General features: G+C 47.7%; 1 protein-coding gene across 6 annotated transcripts in view; it reads left to right on the forward strand.

Moving 5' to 3' along the window:
* Nucleotides 1-16,879, forward strand: part of rnf34a (ring finger protein 34a) — a 125,576-nt gene that overhangs the window by 57,430 nt on the left and 51,267 nt on the right. For all 6 annotated transcript variants that reach the window (XM_072495144.1, XM_072495139.1, XM_072495143.1 and 3 more), the window contains one exon: nt 11,983-12,045. In XM_072495144.1, the coding sequence (XP_072351245.1) occupies nt 11,983-12,045 (63 nt within the window). The remainder of the gene's footprint in view (nt 1-11,982; nt 12,046-16,879) is intronic.

Raw genomic sequence — 16,879 nt, forward strand, 5'->3', positions numbered from 1 at the left:
ACCACCCTTCAATATCGTGGACATGACATTGCCAGAATCCCCTCAGCTTCGGACATGCCCAAAACATGTGGACATGATTCGCGGGCCCTCCCGCACATCTCCCACACCTATCCTCCACCCCTTCAAAGAACCTGCTCATAAGGGCCACAATCATATGCGCCCTGTGAACCACCTTGAATTGTATCAGGCTAAGCCTGGCACACGACGAGGACGCGTTAACTCTACTCAGGGCATCCTCCAACAACCCCGCCTCTAATTCCTTGCCCAGCTCTTCCATGTTTGCTTTACCTCCCCTATCGGGATTCCCTCCCATTCCATGAGTTCTTTATAAATTTCCGAGACCTTCCCCTCCCCTACTCCCGTTTTCAAAACTACCTTGTCCTGTATCGCCTGGGGCGGTAGGAACGGAAAGGTCGAAACCTGCCTCCGTGCAAAGTCCCTCACTTGCAGATAGCGGAACCCATTCCCACCTGGCAGCTCAAACTCCTCTTCCAAGCATGGAAAGCTGCCGACAATAAACAGTTCCCTAACCGCTCAATCCCAGCTCGCTGCCACCTCCGAAACCCCCCATCTAGCCCCCCCCCCCCGGCACAAACCGGTGATTGACATAAATTGGAGTCCATACCGACGCTCCGTCCACTTCCATATGCTTCCGCCACTGTCCCCACACCCTCTGAGCTGTCACCACCACTGGGCTTGTGGAGTACCAAGCCGGTGAGAACGCAGAGGTGCCATTACCAGTGTCCCTAAACTTGGACCTCTACACGATGCCGCCTCCACCCGCTCCCACACCGACTCATCCCCACATACCCACATCCTGATAATTGCTATGTTCGCCGCCCAGTGGTAGTTCCCGAAATTCGTTAAGCCCCCCCCCTGCACTCCAGCAGCACCTTATTTATCCGCGGAGTTTTATCCACCCAAACAAACCCAGAAATTACCGCATTCACCCTCTTAAAAAAAGCTTTTGGAATAAAAATAGGCAGGCACTGAAATCCGAACAAAAATCTCAGAGAACAGTCATCTTTACGGTCTGTACCCACCCTGCCAGTGACAACGTGAGCATATCCCACCTTCTGAAGTCCCCTTCATCTGCTCCACTAACCGAGCCAAATTCAACTTGTGTAGCTGCTCCCACGCCGTGCCACCTGGATTCCCAAAGACCGAAAACTCACTCCCACCACCTTGAATGACATTTCCCCCCCCCAGTCTCTTCTCCTGCCTCCTCGCCTGAATCGCAAAGACCTCGCTTTTGCCCATATTCAATTTATACCCCGAAAACAGGCCAAATTCCCCGATGATCCGCATAATCTCTCCAATATACAAGAGTAGGTCGTCTGCATATAACGAGACCCTGTGCTCCACCCCCACCGCTCTATCCACTGCCAGCCCTTTGACGCTCTCAGCGCCATTGCCAGTGGCTCTATGGCCAAGGCATACAACAGTGAGGAGAGTGGGGGGGGGAAATGCCTCGTGCGCCGGTGCAACCTAAAATATAATTCTGTGTCTTTCTCCCGCTCACTCGGTTTGTCCTTACGCTCGCCACCAGAGCCTGGTACAGCAGCTGGACCCAGTTCACAAAACCCTGCCCAAAGCCAAACCGCCCCAGGACCTCCAACAGGTACTGCCACTTCATCCAATCAATGGCCTTCTCCGCATCCATGGCGACTACAACCTCCAGTTCCCTTCCCTCGGAAGGCATCGTAATCACGTTTAAAAGCCTTCTGACGTTGGCTGTTAACTGCCTCTGTTTCACAAATCCCGTCTGATCCTCCCCTATCACCCTGGCACATATCCTCTATTCTCGAGTCCCAAGACCTTGGCCAACAATTTGGTGTCCACATTCAGAAGGAAGATTGGTCTTTATGACCCACATTGTTCCGGGTCTTTCTCCCGCTTCAGGATAAGAGATCGAGGCCTGTGACATTGTTGAGGGAAGTACCCCTCTCTCCCTAGCCTCATTAAACGCCCTTACCAACAAGGGCCCCAGTACACCTAAAAACTTTATAGAACTCCACCGGGTGCCCATCCGGCCCCAGGGGCAATGCCCGACGGCATAGCCTCCAGCCCCTCCACTACTTCGAACAGCCCAATCGGGGCCCCTAGGCCCTCCACCAACTCTTTTTCCACCCTCGGAAATTCCAATCCTTCCAAAAACCGCCTCATCCCCTCCATCCGGCTGGGGGTTCCGACTCATACAGTCTACTATAAAAATTCCCTAGACACCCCGTTTGCCCCCACTGGGTACAGAATTCCCCCCTCTATCCTTCACTTTTCCTATCTCCTGTGCCGCCTTCCATTTCCTTAGCTGGTGTGCTAACATCCTACTGGTCTTCTCCCCATATTCATACACCGCCCCTCTCGCTTTCTTAACTGCCCCACAGCCTTCCCTGTAGATAACAACCCAAATTCCATCTGCAGCTTCTGCCACTCCTTCAACAACCCCACCTCTGGGGCCTCCGAATACCTCGTCATCCTTCTTAACTAGTCTATCCATCTCCGCCTGCTCAACCTTCTCTCTTTGTGTCCGTATCGAGATAAATACCCCTCTCGCCACTGCCTTCAACCATATCGTGGCTGCCGAAACCTCCCGGCCCTGGGTCACTGTTCATGTGGAGTTTGCACATTCGCCCCATGTCTGCATGGGTCTTGCCCCCACAACCCAAAGATGTTCAGGTTAGGTGGATTGGCTATGCTAAATTGGCCCTAAAATTGGAAAAAAAATAATTGTGCACTCTAGATTTATAAAAAAAAACCTCGACATCATCCCAGTTCGGTGCATAAATGTTCACCAGTACCACCGGCATCCCCTCCAGCTTCCCCCTCACCATAACGTATCTGCCCCCCAAGTTCACCACTGTGCTTCCCACTTCAAACGCCACCCGCTTATTAATCAGGATTGCTACTCCCCTTGTTTTAGAATCTAGCCCTGAATGGAGTACCTGCCCTTATCACCCCTTCCTCAGCCTAGTCTGATCAACCACCCTCTGGTGTGTCTCCTGTATGATTGCCACGTCCGCCTTTAAGCTTTTCAGGTGCGCAAACACACGGGCCCTCGTGACTGGCCCATTCAGCCCCCTCAATCCATGTGATCAAGTGGTCGGGCGCACACCCAACACACCACTCCCCGCCCTTCCTAGGCCAGTCCCCAGCCCGTGTCCCATGCCTCTTCAGGCTCGCCCTCGGGCGCCCACCGTCATCGACCTCCGCCCTGTCGCCATTCGTCAGTCCCTCCCTGTCAACAGACTTCTACCTCCCTCCCCCCCCCCACAACAAAATAACATCCTAACCCCCCATCAACAAACTTATCACTTGCTTGCCCCCCCACAGCGCTTCCGTGAGCTAGCCCGGCCAGCTAGCCTGGTGGCCCCCGCCCATGACGCCAAGCGTCCTACCCCCCCCATTGATTCCCCCCCCCCGCTCAACCATCCTCTCTGTACAAACTTTACATTTCCCAACAAACACAAAGAAGAAAAAGCACCCACCAACCCCATTAAGAACAAAACAGACCAGAGCAAAGACCCAAACATAGTGCAAACGTGGTTCATACAAACCAGAAGAAAATCAAAATACAAAAGAAAACATTCCTCCAGGGTTCAATGTCCTGCTTCTCCTGCCAGTCCATTGTCTCTGATAAAGTTCATCGCTGCCTCTGGCAACCCAAAGTAGAGTTCCTGGCTCTCATAAGTTACCCACAGACGTGCTGGGTACAACATGCCAAACTTCACCCCCTTCTTAAAAAGGGCCGACTTAACCTTATAAAAGCTCGCCTTCCTTTTGGCCAGCTCCACACCCAGGTCCTGGTAGACCTGCAGCTCGCTGCCTTCCCATGTACTGTGCCTCGTCTGCCTGGCCCACCTTTTTCCTTATCCAGGAACCGGTACAATCGCAACACCATCGCCCCCGCGGCTCATTTCTCTGCGGCTTCTTCATATGCGGCCTGTCCACCTCCAAGGGCCGAGCAATGCCCCTTCACCTAGCAGCTTCTCAAACATTTGTGCCACATATGCACCGGCGTCCACTCCCTCATTGCCCTTCGACAGCCCAACGATCCTCAAATTCTGCCTGCACGATCTATTCTCTAAGTCCTCCACTTTGTCCTGCAGCCTCTTCTGATGATCTCGCATTAATTAGTCCCATCTCTGCAGCCATTGAGACGAGCTGCTCATCGTACTCTCCCACCGTCTCTTCCACCTTCGAATAGCCTGGCCTTGGGCCTCCAACCTCAATTCCATGCGGTCAATCCCCGCCTTTATAGGATCCATCACCCAGTCCAGGTCCTTCAGTTATTCCTTCCTCTGCTGGCCAAACATTTCGTGCAGAAAGGTTGATCCGTCGACCACTGGGCCGACTTACTCAGACCCTGACCCTCTGTCATCTTCCCGTGTTGCAGGCTCCAAACCAGCTTTCAACAAATGTTCCCTCCTTTTTCGACCATTTTTGGTCCATGAATCCATAAACCAGTGGGATACTCTCTTATTTCACCTCATCTGCACCATACACCATCACTCAGCTCCGCCGTTAGTTGGGGAAAAGCTCCAAAAAGTCCACCACGAGCAGGAGTCACCAAATGTGCGACCGCTCACACCATGGTCGCCACCGGAAGAGCATCTCTTTCACTTATTGATTACCTTTCTGTGAAGTACTTGGGACATTCTACTATGTTAAGGGTTCTCTGTAAATGTAAGTTACGGTTTTTTTAATACATTTAAAGTGCCCAATTTATTTTCCAATTAAAAGGCAATTTAGCAGGACCAATCCACCTACCTACACATCTTTTGGATTGTGGGGGGTGAGACCCACGCAGTCCAGGGAAGAAAGTGCCAACTCCACATGGACAGTGACCCAGGGCTGGGATGGAACCCGGGTCCTCAGTGCCATGAGGCAGCCATGCTAACCACTGTGCTGCCCAAATAACCTTGCAATCAAGGTAGGATCATTAGGTGAACCTGCTGTACTGCCATCTCGTTTGCTCAAATTTACAGGGTATAAGAAGTGGGAAGTGTACGTATAAGCTAGTATTTTTAAAAAATCCATATTGACCCCAGCTTGGTTTGCGGTAGAAAATTGTTCCCTATTGAATATTTTTAAAAGTTTCCACTGTAAATCAGACTCTAGGCACATGCATTTAAACAAATGCACTTGAATGTTTTGGGGCAGAAAATGTATTTGCAGGATGAGAGTCTTCCTTATGGAGTGTATAAAGATTCTGTAGAATTTATTTGCAGGTGCATCAGCCAATATTGGTTTTCAACATGGGAGGTTTACTTAATTGGAAGTATCTAGAAGGTCTGTGCAAACTACTCAGTAACTAGTGGTAGCAAGTCATTTTATTCGGCAAATATTTCAAACATTTCATGGTGCTCAAATAACTATTAAATTCTCAGCTAATGAAGATCCAATGTAATTTAGAAAAAATATGAAAATTAAATGCACAAACCTCTTAAATTACTTCTTTCTTTTTCAATGAGGTGCTGTCATATATTGTACTTTGTATCAAAGCCGAATATAATGATAACTGATGATTGAATAATCAATCTAATAATGGCAACAGCAAATCCTACAAAAAATAATGTTATTAAATCAGGGTGTTGATACTCCTTTTGCTTTTTTAAATTTCAGTGATCAAATTTAACAGTTGACTATATAATTTGCTTGGTTTTGTTTGTGTGCAATTCTTTTAGATGGAGGAAACAAACTATCCATTTAAAATAGAAATGTTTTCTGGGCAAAATTGTGCATTTGTAAGTGCTGCAGGGCGATATTAATGGTGGCTAATGATTTTTTTGTTCTATGATGGAAAAATAACTGCAAAGGAGCCAAATGTGAGCAGACATTTTGGAAAAAGACTCCTGTGCAACATGCGAATGGGGAATTGGATTTCAGTATTCTCAATTAGGTTTGGAATATTTATGACATGATCACAAGTTTCCTCAGCAGTTGTACATGGTGAAATGCGACCAGCAAAAGTCATTGGGTGTGCATGTCTGTTTATTGCATTTACAGTGAAGCTGCAAGTCTAACTCCTGCTTCCCTTTAATTTGGGGAGATTTATTAGGGGCTTGTAATGCATAACAAGCCCAGCAGCGTGGGTTCAATTCCCCTACCAGCCTCCCCGAACAGGTGCCGGAATGTGGCGACTAGGGGCTTTTCATGTCAACTTCATTGTGGGATTACAATTCTATGCTTGCACTGTTCCTATTGCACCATTTAATGTAATGCTTAGTCTATGCAGAACTTTTAATTGTTTTCAAAAATGGCTGACTATGAAGGCATTGATATTTCTCGGAGAGATTTGAAGTTTTTCAACATGCCCTACCACGCTGAAGTTTTAGTCCCTATACCCTTTTGTTAATGTCAACCTAGGTGTAAAAGAAAGATGCTCAGTTAAAGATTCTGAAAGACCATTGACCTGAATTGTTAACTTTGTTTCTTTTTTCACACATGGTGAGCATTTCTAGCATTCTCTGTGAATGATTTCTAGTTCTTTGTACAGATACTTTGTTACTTGATGTTCTAATGAAATTGCACGAGTTCCAAAAAGAAACAATTTGAATTAAGATTTCTGAATGGTATTAATGGACATGCCTGGCTTTTGTTATATCAGTCAATGTCTATTCCGCTGGAATATTTACATTAAATGAACTGATTTGATATAGCTAGTCATGTGAGCTCACAACACCTATTTATTTTGCCAAAGTTACATTGCTCTCTGATGCAGCATAATAAAATTCTGCTCATCATTTTCAAGATATCAGTCAAATGTTAACATCTGAGCTATCTTATGGCTAATGCTGCAAAATTTAAAATCTTCTTAAAGCTCCAAAATCTTTGAAACGTTTTCTTCACAGCAGGTGCAGTTATGTTGAAATGTTGTTAAACTATCTCCTCAAACTGGTCTCGCATCACTCTCCAGAATTTAGTTATGGTGACTGAACTCCCTGTTACGCAATAGTTAATGTGCTGAATTAATGAGAAAGATGCAGATTCAATGATGGCTGATTGCTTCTGTGTATCTGCTAAATCTCAGATTCTTCAACCAGTATATCAATTAAAGTTTTACCCAGGTGCCTTTAGTTGCAAGATGGACAAAGGACAAACACAAGTAAAGGTTCAATAACTTTATTAATAATACTATTAACCCTTAAATTACCCACATAGAACAAGAGGATACCCCAGATTCAAGTATACTACCCGCAGTAATGGCTTGGTAGACTATGGATCTGATTGCTGGAATTCCTCTGGCCTGTCTTCACAAAGGTGGTTCTCGCTGGCGGTCACCTCACACACCGAGTCTTTGCTGCTGGTGTGTCTGAGATGCGTACCTTTATCCCCCTCCCTCCCTGCCTTTCCAGAAACGTCTCTGGCTTCTGGCCAATGAGGTCTTGGGAAGGGGTCCCAATATCCCGTGGGTTTCTTGATGTCTGCCTGACATCAGGGCCCACCCCCCCTGGTGTCCATCTCCATGGTGTTGCTTACATGTAATCTGTTGCCAGATAAGGTAACGGCAGGAACTCTACGTGACAGAAAACCTGGCCCGATCTGGGCTTCTAACCCTAGGCCGGTGCATTTCAGTGGAGTGCGATGTTTCTTGCTGGGTCTCAGTCGAATGGGATGATCTTTGATGGGTGATTGATGCGACAGGCCCAGCCATGTTTCTGTGTCTTTGTATATTTGACCTTAGTCAAGTCTGGCCTGCCCGAGGTTTGATGGTGTTTCATTTTTGATGTACCATCAATTACCACGAGACGAGAATGGTGAAACAATCAAGGCTTTATTGCACAAGATGTTGTGCCTCCTGCAGCTGGAACCATAATGGGAGCAGCGCAGGAGAGCATACACTTTTATACGCCACCTGCTGGGAGGAGCCAGTAAGGCTGGGATTTACTGTGGTACCTGTGATACAGTGGCAGTACCGTAATACAGCAATGTGTTACCAGTGGTGTTTACCACATTCACCCCCTGTTTAAAAAAATGAGTCCGGCGGGGGTGAAGAGAAACGTTACAGATTGAGTCTGTCGGGGGCTCTGACCCTCTGCTGCAATCGCCTCAGTCCTGGTGGTGATGTGGGCGCCGACGTGGTCACCTGCGACTCCAGCAGCGTGTTGTCCTCTTCTTCGGCACCCCTTAGTGGATCCAGTGAGGGGACGGATCATGCTGGGATGGGGGCTGCGGTGAGGTTCGCTGGTGAGAGGGTGGGTGGTGCAGGGGTGAATGAGGCAATCGAGGTTGGGGGGGGGGGAGAGGGGAGGAGCGGTATCAGGTCAGGGATTGTGGGTGGGGACCCAGCGGGTGCCAGGTCCCGGAGGGAGACTGTGTCCTGTCGCCCGTCGGGGTGTGCCACGTAGGCGTACTGTGGATTTGCATGGAGGAGGTGGACTTTCTCAACCAAGGGATCCGATTTATGGCTCTGCACAAGCTTTCGGAGGAGGATGGGTCCAGGAACTGTCAGCCATGTTGGGAGCGAGACCCCGGATGTTGACCTCCTGGGAAGGCAAACACACGTTCGTGAGGGGTCTCATTAGTAGCGGTGCATAGGAGCGACCGGATGGAGTGGTGCACGTCGGGTAGGACCTCCTGCCAACGGGAAACCGGGAGATTTCTAGACCGAAGGGCCAGCAGGACGGCCTTCCAGACCGTCCCGTTCTCCCTCTCCACCTGCCCGTTTCCCCGGGGGTTGTAGCTGGTCGTCCTGCTCAAGGCGATACCCTTGCTGAGCAGGAACTGACGCAGCTCATCATTCATGAAGGAGGATCCCCGATCGCTGTGGATGTAGGTGGGGAAACTGAACAGAGTGAAGATGCTGTGCAGGGCTTTGATGACCGTGGCAGAAATCATGTCGGGCGTGGGATGGCGAAAGGGAACCGGGAGTACTCATCAATTACATCGAGGAAGTACACGTTGCGGTCGGTGAAGGGGAGGGGCCCTTTGAATTCCATGCTGAGGCGCTCAAAGGGGTGGGAGGCCTTCACCAAGTACGCTCTATCTGGCCGGTAGAAATGCAGCTTGCACTCTGCGCAGACTTGGCAGTCTCTGGTTACGGTCCTGACGTCCTCAATGGAATAGGGCAGGTTGCGGGCCTTGACAAAATGGAAGAACCGGGTGACCCCCAGGTGGCAGAGGTCATTGTGGAGAGCCCGGAGTCGGTCCACTTGTGCGCTGGGACATGTACCGCAAGATAGGGCATCAGGGGGGCTCATTGAGCTTCCCTGGACAATACAAGATCTCATAATTATAGGTGGAGAGCTCGACCCTCCACCTCAAGATCTTGCCATTTTTGATCTTGCCCCACTGCGTATTGTTAAACATGAAGGCAACCGACCGTTGGTCGGTGAGGAGAGTGAATCTCCTGCCGGCCAGCTAATGCCGCACAGCTTCCACAATGGCTTGGGCCTCCTTTTCGACAGAGGAGTGCCGAATATCGGAGGCATGGAGGGTGCGGGAAAAGAAAGCCACGGTTCTGCCCGGCTGGTTGAGGGTGGCGTCCAGAGCTATGCCTGATGCATCGCTCTCCACCTGAAAGGGGAGAGTCTCGTCGACTGCGTGCATCATGGCCTTGCCGATGTCCGCCTTGATATGGTTGAAGGCTTGGCGGGCCTCAGCCGTCAGGGGAAAAACCGTGGGCGGGCCTTGTCTGCATAATTAGGGACCCACTGGGCATAGTTGGAAAAGAACCCCAGGCATTGTTTCAGGGCCTTGGGGGAGAAGGAGTTCCAGGAGGGGGCGCATGCAGTCGGGGTCAGGCCCTAGGACTCCATTTTCCACTACGTAGTCAAGGATGGCTAAGCGGTTGGTGCGGAACACACATTTGTCCTTCTTGTAGGTGCGGTTAAGGAGTTTGGCAGTATGGAGGAAATTTAGGAGGTTTGCGTCGTGGTCCTGCTGATCGTGGCCGCAGATGGTGACATTATCTAGGTATGGGAACATGGCCCGCAGCCCGTACTGGTCAACCATTCGGTCCCTCTCTCGCTGGAAGACCGAGACCCCATTGGTGACGCCAAAGGGAACTCTCAGGAAATGATAGAGGCGGCTATCTGCTTCGAATGCAGTGGACTGGCTGTCCTCCGGGCAGATGGGGAGCTGGTGGTAGGCGGACTTCAAGTCGACTGTGGAGAAGACTCGATACTGTGCAATCCGATTGACCATGTCAGATATGCGTGGGAGGGGGTACGCGTTGAGCTGCGTGTACCGGTTGATGGTCTGACTATAGTCACTGACCATCTTGTGCTTCTCCCCAGTCTTCACTACCACTACTTGAGCTCTCCAGGGGCTGTTACTGGCCTCAATGATCCCCTTCCGCAGAAGCCGTTGGACCTCCGACTTGATAAAGGCCCTGTCCTGCGCACTGTACTGTCTGCTCCTAGTGGCGACGGGCTTGCAGTCCGGGGTGAGATTTGCGAACAGTGGATCGACCTGCAGAGTCGTGAGGCCACAGACGGTGAGGGGGGGCAGGGGTCCGCCGAATTTCAACCCAAGGCTTTGGAGATGGCATTGAAAGTCAAGACCTAGTAACAGGGCAGCGCGGAGATGGGGGAGTACGTAGAGCCTGAAGTTGCTGAACTCTATGCTCTGAACAGTGAGGGTCGCGACACAGTATCCCCGGATTTCCACAGAATGGGATCCGGAGGCCAGGGAGATTTTCTGAGTGACGGGGAGTACTGGGAGGGAGCAGCGCCTTACCGTAGCAGGGTGGATGAAACTCTGTGCTCCCGGAGTCAAAGAGGCAGGTCATCTTGTGCCCGTTGATCTTTACCGTCATCGTGATGGTCGCGAGGTTGCGGGGCCGAGACTGATCCAGGGTGATGGAGGCGAGCTGCGGAAGATAATGGAAAATCCCGAGCTGATCAGCGGTGGCGGAGGTATCAGCTGGCAGCGAACGGCCCGACGAGCAGGGGTCCTGAGGCGCGGTCCAAAATGGCACCGAAGATGGCAGCACCCACGGGGTGCACATGGCGGGCGGCGTAAAAGATGGCGGCGCCCCAGCTGAGGAAGGCAAGGGAGGCAGTCTATGAGTACGGGGAGAAAGCGAGTAGAATGCTGGCACACCAACTGCAAAAGAGGGAGGCGGCCAGGGAAATCGGGGGAGTAAAGAATAAGGGGGGTAACATGGTCTTGTATCCGGGGGAGTGAACGGAGCCTTTAAGGAGTTCTATAGTAAACTATACGAGTCGGAGCCCCCGACGGGAGCGGAAGAGATGAGGCAATTTTTGGACCAGTTGAGGTTTCCAAAGGTGGAAGAGGACCTGGTGGAGGGGCTGGGGGACACGATTGAATTGGAGGAGATTGTCAAGGGTATAGAGGGCATGCAATCGGGTAACGCCCCGGGGCCGGACGGTTACCAGGTAGAATTCTATAAGAAATTTTCAGAAATATTGAGCACACTCCTGATGAGGACCTTCAATGAGGCTCGAGAGAAAGGAACCCTCCCCCCAACAATGTCACAGGCCTTGATCTCACTCATTCTTAAACAAGGGAAGGACCCGGAACATTGCGGGTCATAAAGGCCGATTTCACTTTTAAACGTGGATGCCAAATTGCTAGCTAAGATTCTGGCCACAAGAATTGAGGATTGCGTCCCAGGGGTGGCAGAGGAAGACCAGACTGGGTTTGTTAAAGGCAGACAACTCAATACCAATTGGAGGGTTCTCGATTTAATGTAGCTTTAACTCCCACAATCAAACTACTCTTGGCTGAATTTCATTGCAGTGTAGACACCTTGTCTGCAATTCTCCAGATACGGAAGTCTACTTGTTGCTTTATGATCTTGCCTCTCAAGCTATTAACCCCTTAAGTCAACATGGCCCCTTCCTGTAAAGCTGCTTGATTTGCATTTCCAGTTTTCTACAGTTAAACTTTCATCTTCCCAGAACTAAAAATTATCTCTATAATATTACTATGAACCTTGAACGAGATATTTATAGTGGTATCTATCATCTCTAGACAATTTCTGCTTATTTACTTTCTTATCCACATTATTTACAGGGAAGAGAAGATCGAACATCTCCAATAAACAGAGGATCTGAATCACAACAAAACCAGGAATATGTAAGTATTACATTTCTGGGGTTTGCGCTTGACATTCTACTATGAATCTGCATCATTGATTGATTTAGCATTCCCTATGAGCCAGCCTATTACTTTAGTTGCTCAACATCTAGATGAGCCATAGAGAGACATAGGGATACTTTTTCTGGTTTATTGGAACATATCACTTGTTCCTCATGGATTTCTCTACTTTAGGCAAGTGAATTGAATATAAAAAATGTAGAACTTGAGGCTTAAGTTACAAACCAACATACTACTTATTTAATGCAGATAAAAAGCAAATCACTGCGGATGCTGGAATCTGAATCAAAAACAGAAAATACTGGACAATCTCAGCAGGTCTGACAGCATCTGTGGAGAGAAAAGGGAGCTGATGTTGCACGTCTGGATACATAGGAATTAGGAGTAGGCCTTCAAGCCTGCTCTGCCATTCAATCAGATCATGGCTGATCTCTTCCTGGTCTCAAAGCCACCTTCCTACCTGTTTCCCATTAACCTATTTTTAAAATCAGAAATATATCTATCTCTCTCTTGAAACATTTAATGATTCGGACTCCACCGCACTATGGGGCAGCGAGTTCCACAAACTCACCACCCCCTGCAAGAAGGTGGAGCCTCCTCATCTCAGTTTTAAATCTACCATCTCTCAACCTATATCTGTGACCTCTTGTTCTAGATTGCCCCACAAGAGGAAACATTTTCTCTATATGTACTTTATCAATCCCTTTTAGTAGCCCGGCGCAGGATCCTACTCATTTGGAAGGAGGCGAAACCCCCCGGACTGGAGGCCTGGGTAAATGATATGGCGGGGTTCATTAAACTGGAGCAGATAAAGTTTGCCCTGAGAGGATCGGCTCAAGGGTTCACCAGGCGGTGGCAGCCATTTCTCGACTACCTAGGGGAACGTTAGAGGGAAGACCGATGACCAGCAGCAGCAACCCAGGGGGAAGGGGGGGGGGTTTAGTTTAGTTTAGGTCAAAGATAAAGGGGTTTTGTTACTTGTGTATTGTTTAAAATTTCTGTATTGTTATTGGTGCGTTTGCTTTGTAAGAGGGGAAAAATTGTTGTTTGGGAAAAAAAATTCAATAAAACATATTTAAAAAAAAAAAAAAATCAATCCCTTTTAGTATTATATAAACCTCAACCATATCTGCGCCCCCTGCCCCCCGGCAACCTTCTAAACTCCAGCGAGTATAAGCCTAAACGGTTTAATCTCTCCTCATACGTCAACCCCTTCACCCCCGGAATCAATCTAGTGAACCTCCTCCGAATTGCCTCCAATGTCACCACATCCTTCCTCAAGTAAGGAGAATAAAACTGGACACAATACTCCAGATGTGGTCTTACCAACCCCCTATACAATTGCAACGATATTCTCTACTTTTATACTCCAGACTTTTTGAAATAAATGCTAACATTCCATTTGCTTTTCTTATTATATTTTGTATCTGCATACAGACTTTCTGCGATTCATGAACATAGACACCCAGAGCCCTCTGCCCAGATGCATTATAAATCTGCTTTCCATTCAGATAATAATTTGCCTGACTACTTTTTCGGCCAAAATGGATAACTTCACACTTATCCACATTAAACTCCATCTGCCAAATTGTGGCCCAATTGCCTAGCCTTTCAATATCCGCCTGTAAAGTCTGGTATCTCCTCTTCACTGCCTGCTTTCCCACATATTTTAGTATCATCCACAAATTTTGCTATGTTACACTCTGACCCTGCTTGCAGATCATTTATAAAGATTGTAAACAGTTGAGGTCTGAGGACTGAACCCTGTAGCACTCCACTAGTTACACTTCGTCAGTCAGAAGGACACATTTAACCCGATCCTTTGCTTTCTGTCAATCCTCAATTCAGTCTAGTATTCTCTCCCAACCTCCTGTGATCTCACCTTCTGGATCAGTTTTTTATGCAGCTCCTTGTCAAATGCCATCTTGATATATCACATCCACAGGTTCCCCATTATCCACCTTGCTGGTTACGTCCTCAAAGAACTCAAGCAAGTTTGTCAAGCATGACTTGCCCTTCATAAAACTATGCTGACAATGGTGGATTGAGCTATGTCTTTCCAAACGTTCAGTCATCTCTTTAATGACCAATTCCAGCAACTTCCCCACCACAGAGGTCAAGCTAACTGGTCTATAGTTTCCTACTTTGCCTCACTGTCTTCAGGTGATGTCCCGGAGGACTGGAGAATAGCCAATGTTGTTCCTCTGTTTAAGAAGGGTAGCAAGGATAATCCAGGGAACTACAGGCCGGTGAGCCTTACTTCAGTGGTAGGGAAATTACTGGAGAGAATTCTTCGAGACAGGACCTACTCCCATTTGGAAGCGAATGGACGTATTAGTGAGAGGCAGCATGGTTTTGTGAAGGGGAGGTCGTGTCTCACTAACTTGATAGAGTTTTTCAAAGAGGTCACAGAGATGATTGATGCAGGTAGGGCAGTGGATGTTGTCTATATGTACTTCAGTAAGGCCTTTGACAAGGTCCCTCATGGTAGACTAGTACGAAAGGTGAAGTCACACGGGATCAGGGGTGAGCTGGCAAGGTGGATACAGAACTGGCTAGGTCATAGAAGGCAGAGAGTAGCAATGGAAGGATGCTTTTTTAATTGTAGGCCTGTGACCAGTGGGACCTTTGCTGTTTGTAGTATATATAAATGATTTGGAGGAAAATGTAACTGGTCTGATTAGTAAGTTTGCAGACGACACAAAGGTTGGTGGAATTGCGGATAGCGACGAGGACTGTCAGAGGATACAGCAGGATTTAGATTGTTTGGAGACTTGGGCGGAGAGATGGCAGATGGAGTTTAATCCGGACAAATGTGAGGTATTGCATTTTGGAAGGTCTAATGCAGGTAGGGAATATACAGTGAATGGTAGAACCCTCAAGAGTATTGAAAGTCAAAGAGATCTAGGAGTACAGGTCCACAGGTCACTGAAAGGGGCAACACAGGTGGAGAAGGTAGTCAAGGCGGCATACGGCATGCTTGCCTTCATTGGCCAGGGCATTGAGTATAAGAATTGGCAAGTAATGTTGCAGCTGTATAGAACCTTAGTTAGGCCACACTTGGAGTATAGTGTTCAATTCTGGTCGCCACACGACCAGAAAGCTGTGGAGGCTTTAGAGAGGGTGCAGAAGAGATTTACCAGAATGTTGCCTGGTATGGAGGGCATTAGCTATGAGGAGCGGTTGAATAAACTCGGTTTGTTCTCACTGGAACGAAGGAGGTTGAGGGGCGACCTGATAGAGGTCTACAAAATTATGAGGGGCATAGACAGAGTGGATAGTCAGAGGCTTTTCCCCGGGGTAGAGGGGTCAATTACTAGGGGGCATAGGTTTAAGGTGAGAGGGGAAAGGTTTAGAGTAGATGTACGAGGCAAGTTTTTTTTTTTTTACAGAGGGCAGTGGGTGCCTGGAATTCGCTACCGGAGGTGGTGGTGGAAGCAGGGACGATAGTGACATTTAAGGGGCATCTTGACAAATACATGAATAGGATGGGAATAGAGGGATATGGACCCAGGAAGTGTAGAAGATTGTAGTTTAGTCGGGCAGCATGGTCGGCACGGGCTTGGAGGGCCAAAGGGCCTGTTCCTGTGCTGTACATTTATTTGTTCTTTGTTCTCTCTACCTTTTTAAAAAAATATAATCGGGGAGTTACATCAGGGTGTTTCCAATCCACCGGGCCCTTTCCAGAATCCAGGGAATTTTGAAATATCATAACCACTTGGGTACAGGCCATCAGGTCCCAGAGACTTATCTGCCTTTAGTCCCATAGTTTATTCAATACCTTCTCCCATTATCCTCCACCATGAAGACAGAGGCAAAATATTGGTTCAGTGCCTCGGCCATCTCTGTGTTCCCCATTATTACTTCACCAATATTGTCCTCTAAAGGGCCAACATTTACTTTAGCTATTTTCTTCCTCTTTATATATTTATAGAAGCTCTTGGTATCAGGGTTTATGTTTTCTGCTAGTTTCCTTTGATGACTCTTTGTCAAATATTTAATTTAGACCAGGTATAAAATGATTTATTTACTTTAATTTGCGAACTTGTTGTTTCAACAGGACCCAGTCAGAAACTTACTGATAATGTGAACATCACTCATCAATAACCATTCATGCAGTCTGGATTTCTATCCACATATAATAGTACCAATCAGATCATGCCCTAATGTGAGATATGGCCAGTCTGTCCACTAAATTCTCTCCGTCATGCAGAAAATAAATAACTATACTCATACAAGGTTATCAGTTAATAGTCAAATAAATAATCTATGGCAAATATGTATTTTGTCATTGACTTCAGCTTACATTTAAGGAAATAGTTGTACGTAGACTATTTGAATAAATTGTGGACTACTTTAAGCCTTGAGACCATAGTGCATCCCATTTAAACATGGAAAGTGGAGGGGATGACAGGTTCTAAATTTTCATGACTCAGAAAGTTGTAGATGGACAGAGTATACTAAATTTGAATTTTCTAAATATAGAACACCACTTTTATTATAACAGATAGAAGTAGTTTATCCCACAAATGCATTGGTTCAGACCTTGTAACTAAACAGCACATACCATTCATCATACTTGGACTTGCCCACTGATGTTCGATAGGTTTTTGTACTGTGAAATAATTAGAGTGCAGCAATAGCATCACCCTCTACTGGAAACCTGGGAACAGGGCAAGCAATGGCCTTTCTCCTCATGAGAGTGAAGAATTCTTACCGGGGCGCACAGAGATCAGGAAGCGTACATTTTTAAAATTGTGTGTCATTGCTGGTAAGGCCACAATATGTTGCTCATCCCCAATTAACCTCAAGA

The sequence above is a fragment of the Scyliorhinus torazame genome, chromosome 1, assembly GCF_047496885.1.
Source record: "Scyliorhinus torazame isolate Kashiwa2021f chromosome 1, sScyTor2.1, whole genome shotgun sequence".
Classification (NCBI taxonomy): domain Eukaryota; kingdom Metazoa; phylum Chordata; class Chondrichthyes; order Carcharhiniformes; family Scyliorhinidae; genus Scyliorhinus; species Scyliorhinus torazame.